Source organism: Malurus melanocephalus, unplaced genomic scaffold (assembly GCF_030028575.1).
Source record: "Malurus melanocephalus ecotype Western Australia unplaced genomic scaffold, MMel_1.1 scaffold_938, whole genome shotgun sequence".
Taxonomy (NCBI): Eukaryota; Metazoa; Chordata; class Aves; order Passeriformes; family Maluridae; genus Malurus; species Malurus melanocephalus.
The window spans coordinates 35,693-40,869 of NW_026624170.1; the positions used below are offsets into that span (position 1 = coordinate 35,693).

A 5,177-nucleotide genomic window follows, 5' to 3' on the forward strand; every position below is an offset into this window, starting at 1 on the left:
TTTTTTTTTAGAGCGACGTTTCATTTCACCTTTTCTGGGATGGAGATTTCTTCTCACCAGTTTCACCTCTTGCAGCAACTCAATGAGCAGCGCAGGCAGGACTTGTTCTGTGACTGCAACATCCTGGTGGAGGGAAAGGTTTTCAAAGCCCATCGCAATGTGCTGTTCGCCAGCAGCGGCTACTTCAAAATGCTCCTTTCGCAGAGCTCGAAGGAGACGAGTCAGTCCACGACAGCCACTTTCCAGGCCTTTTCTCCTGACACCTTCACGGTTATCCTGGATTTCGTGTACTCAGGCAAACTGTCCCTCACTGGCCAGAATGTCATCGAAGTCATGTCGGCTGCCAGCTACCTGCAGATGACCGATGTGATCAGCGTGTGTAAAACCTTCATAAAGTCGTCGCTGGATATCAGTGAGAAGGAGAAGGATCGGTACTTCAGCCTGTCTGACAAAGATGTGAGTTCCAACGGTGTGGAGAGATCCTGTGTGTACAGTGGAGGGTGGAGGGCGGAGAGCAGCCCCCCACATTCCCATTCCAGCCCAGACCCTGGGACTTGTATGATGGGCGGCAACGCTTGGAGCAATTTCAACTATTACCCCAGCTCGCAGAGAAATGCCCAGCAGCAGCTGTCCAAACAYGAGCAACGGCCGGATTCCATCAAGAAATCACGGCACCTGGGGCTGCAGCAGCCTTCTGACATCCCCCACTATAAAYCCAGCAAGCTGGAGGACAGGGCCGCCGAGCCCGCGGGCCACGCCRCGCCGGCCGAGGAGCAGCTTCACATGGACGCCGAGGTTGAAGCTCCTCACGTGGGCTACCAGTTCGGCCAAGGGGCTGATGTGATGCCCAGGGGCTTGGCTGTGTCGCAGCAGGAGCACGAGTCACCCCGCTCCTCCGGGAAATCCAAGTCGTCCAAAGCTGAGGAGCAGTACGGGAACATGCCCTCCATCCTGGGAGTCATGGGGAACTGGGCTGAAGGTGAGTGGGRTTCCATACAAAGACATCTTGAATCCTCTGTCCTGTCCCTGAGGAAACGGGATCTACTCAATGAGTAAAGCACAGCTGCTGGARAGACAGATGTGTTGTCCAGAAATGTGTGTTGGGAAAGTTTAACTCGTTATTTCGAAGTAATTTTGAGTTGTTGCAGTAGCTGGGGTATTAAWCCTTTCAAAATAGGTTTAGGTTAGGATATTTTTAAGCTCGTTTTCACAGAATGGTTTGGGTTGGAAGAATCACAGAATGGTTTGGATTGGAAGGGACCTTAAATCTCATCTCATTCCACTCCCTGCCATGRGCAGGGACACCTTCCACTATCCCAGGCTGCTCCCAGCCCTGTCCAGGCTGCCTTTGCTGCTCTGTGTTAACACAACCAATGCTCCCCTCCTCCACTGTTTCACTCTTCACAAACTTCTACAGGAAACCACAAAACCTCTGTGCTTGAAACAACCTATGAACACCATTTTAATTAAAAGTGGCATGCTATTCTTCTCATAAAACACCTTTTCCTCGAGCATTAGSTGACCTATTCTAACTTTGATTTCATTTTTAAAATCCTGTTATTCCCTGACAGATGACCTGGCCAGGATGAGGTTCAAGTGTCCATTCTGCAGCCACGTGGTGAAGAGAAAAGCCGACCTCAAGCGTCACCTTCGCTGTCACACGGGAGAGCGGCCGTACCCCTGCGAGGCGTGCGGGAAGAGATTCAGCAGGCTGGACCACCTCAGCAGCCATTTTCGAACTGTGAGTATTTTTAGCAGCCGCATGATTTATTTAACGTGTAAATCTGTCTAATTAAACACAGTGTGAGCGTATCTGGTTGATCTAATGACTCCTGGAAGGAAGAGGGAAYAGAAAATTAATTCGGTTTGGTTGCAGTCAAGTTGATGTGTAATTTGCAGGGAAGGGGARGAATTTGTTGGGTAATTGATGGCTTGCAGAGGTTCTGCTCTTTGCAGCCTGTGAGAGCTCCAGCGGGAAATTCTCCTGCTTGGGCTGGCGCAGCTCAGAATCCCAGAATTATTAGGGTTGGGAAAGACCTTCAAGATCTTTGAGTCCAACCCATGTCCTGATGCCTTAATTAAATAAGTGTCACATACAATCTTTGTTAAATCCAGGGATGGTGACTCCACCACCTCCCCAGGCAGAACATTCCAATGCTTTATCACTCTTTCTGCAAAGAACTTTTTTGTCCAATATCCAGTATCCAATATCCAGTATCCAATATCCAATATCAAATATCCATTATCCAATGTCCAATATTCAGTATCCAATATCCAATGTCCAGTATCCAATATCCAATATCCAATATCCAGTGTTTGATGTCTCTTGAGTTACCGATTCGATGCTGCTCCGATTTTACTTTGTTGCCATCTCCAATAAACTCCCTCTTGGCGCATCCTTTATCAAACTCCTGTTATCTGGATTTCCCCAGATCCACCAGGCGTGCAAGCCCATCTGCAGGAARTGCAAGCGCCACGTGACCGAGCTGACGGGCCAGGTGGTCCAGGAGGGGACRCGTCGCTACAGACTGTGCAACGAGTGCCTGGCCGAGGCCGGCATAGACAGCATCCGCATTGACTTGGAGGCTGAGGCACCTCTGGAGTTCCCTCAGGATGGGGACAAAGATTCCAGGTGGCACTACGGGGAGGACAACAGGTCCGACGTGGAGATCGTGGAGGACGGCTCGACYGATTTGGTCATCCAGCAGGTGGATGACAGCGAGGATGAAGCGGAGGAGAAGGAAGTGAAGCCCAATATTAGGTAGTTGGAAGATGAGGATTGGGAATTGTGTGGAAGAGGGAGAATGTACTGGGACCGCTGTTGGTGACCCTACAGAGACACGTGGGTGAACAGGTCCAGACTTGCMTGTATTTATGGACACGTCATTGAGGCCATTCTGGTTTGTCATCAGAACCCCCGTGAGTTGCTTTTTTAGGAAGAATCCACCCTTAAATAATGGATGGACAAGGAAAAGCAGTGTTACGTGGATAACTTTTTATAGCAGGCGATGGGGCCCGTCTCAAAGCCTCTTGCCAAGGGAGTGAGGTCTAAATGCTTTAAAAAAATTGTAGATTATTATAAATTGCCCGTTTTTTATACTTAGAGAGGTGTGGCTTCTCTCATTGGGCGATAAACAAAGTGTAAAGACCCCACACACCAGACAACCTCTCTTGAGTGTTCAGAASTAAAGAGAATCTTCCATGAATTGTCATTAATTCTTCACGTTATGATAAGGAAAAAAGGCAGATAATTAAGAAAGAGGATTTAAAATGTTTTGGCACTTTTRTCTGGAAAAGGACTTTAGTAAAATTTATTAGGATCAGGTGAACCTTTAGTAGATCATTAGTTCAAGGCCTATTTCTTTAAAAGAAAACAAGCACATAAATGCTTAACCCATGAGAGGCAAACCAATTAAAAATTTGGATCATTAATTGATGCCAGTAGATGTTTTAGTCTCCAAATTGGTATCTCAGACTGGGCTGTTTTATTAAGCACTATTAAAATACTCCTTTTTTTTTGGGAAGCCTCTCAAAAACACCCAGACACAGTGGGATTATTGGGGTGTAGGGCCAGGAATTGAATGATCCTCATGGGTCCCTTCCAGCTCAGGATATTCTGTTCTGTGCCCCTTTCCCAGTCTGTACCATATGCCAGTGAGAACAAGATGTACTGGAACTTCTGGACACCGTTTTTGTGTAATTTCACTCACAATTAGGATTACAGAGATGAGTAACGATGAAGAAATTTTAMTTCTCTAACAAAATGAGCTACTTGGTTTTGTTGCTTAGTGAGTTTATCTTACCCAAYACTGTCGACAGGAGAGGAGCAGAAGATGCTTCCAGGTGCTGCTGCATTCCTTGGACAGATCTGAGCTTTTATTCCAATTCTTCATCCTGGGATCGTGGAACTCAATGGCTGTAGACTTAGAAAATGATCTATTTTTTGTTTTCTTTTTTACAGCTTTSTAAGCATGTTTGGCTGAACCCCGGGGGGTTTCTTACACAACAATCCCATATATATATCTGCTATATAATCTTCCCCAGGGACAGCTAAAAAAAATCACTATTTTATTTTTAGTTGTGTAAAAAGTGTATAACCTTCTYGTGTCATCATGAGCAGAGAGCGCAGCATTTTCATTCCAGCCCAAGGTCTCTGAAGTGACAACTCGAGAACTTCACACTAAATTCAGTGTGATCATTAAGCACCCTCCCCTCTTTGGATGTTCTGAGGGCACAAGAAATGGTATTTTATTGTTCTTACAAAAATTATCATTTATTTGCTTTGGCTTGGGGAGGGGGTGACTTAAAARTATTTATTATGACCCATATGAAAACATCTTAAATGGGACTTRCCTTGGTTTTATGGGACACTTGATGTGAAAACAGACATTTGATTTTTGGGGAAAAACTCCTCAAATGCCTGTTATTAAACAGCTAAGAAATATTYCTGAGCAACCTGGACTGAATCAAAGACACAGAACGAGAAATATTTTAAAGGATATGGAGTAACTTTGCTCAAATTTCATAGATGTTTCCCTTTTCCCTTTCCATTAAAGAGTTTGACAACAAATTCCAGGTATCGGTGCCTGCTGTCCCAGGGTACAAAGGGGTGGAATTGGTCTCTGTGTGTTTGGGAATGGATTAAAAAGAGGGGAAAATAAAGTGTCTCTCCAGGCCTGAAATCTTAACTGCCAACTGCAAAGGTCAGGCTATTAAGTGTTTCTTAATAGTGGGGGTGTTTTTAGAAGCAAAGGGATTTTTTTGGATCAATACTCAATTTAATTAGATACCATAAATCTGAGAATACCGAGGACCAGATGCTTCAGAACGAGACCTGAAGCGGCTCTAAATGGGCAAATGGAACAATCTATCCATAGGAAGACTTTTACTTTTYAAACACAGATTAATTGTTGATTTGCTGGGCAAATAAGGGCTTTTTTTTTCTGGGCTTTTATATGTTGTTATTCTCMGTAGCATAACTAGATATCTGTAGTCATTTTTGAAATATCTTATTAAGCTTGGAGTTTTAGGTTGACTGCGATTCCCACAGGTCAATTATGTTTCCTATTTTTTAAAAGTTACCATTTTTACATTTGTTGCCTTAATTTCGGTTGTTATTTCCTTATTTTTGTAATGTATGACAAGCTAAATGTTTAAGTGCCTTCTGTTTTCCATGT

At 44.5% G+C, this 5,177-nt stretch overlaps 1 protein-coding gene across 1 annotated transcript; it reads left to right on the plus strand.

Moving 5' to 3' along the window:
• The first annotated feature begins 16 nt into the window (after positions 1-16).
• Positions 17-5,171, plus strand: ZBTB8A (zinc finger and BTB domain containing 8A). The gene is made up of 3 exons (XM_057386231.1): positions 17-979; positions 1,572-1,741; positions 2,433-5,171. The coding sequence occupies exons 1-3, from the start codon at positions 40-42 to the stop codon at positions 2,763-2,765; spliced, it is 1,443 nt and encodes a 480-aa protein (XP_057242214.1). The 5' UTR covers positions 17-39; the 3' UTR covers positions 2,766-5,171.
• The last annotated feature ends 6 nt before the right edge of the window (positions 5,172-5,177 follow it).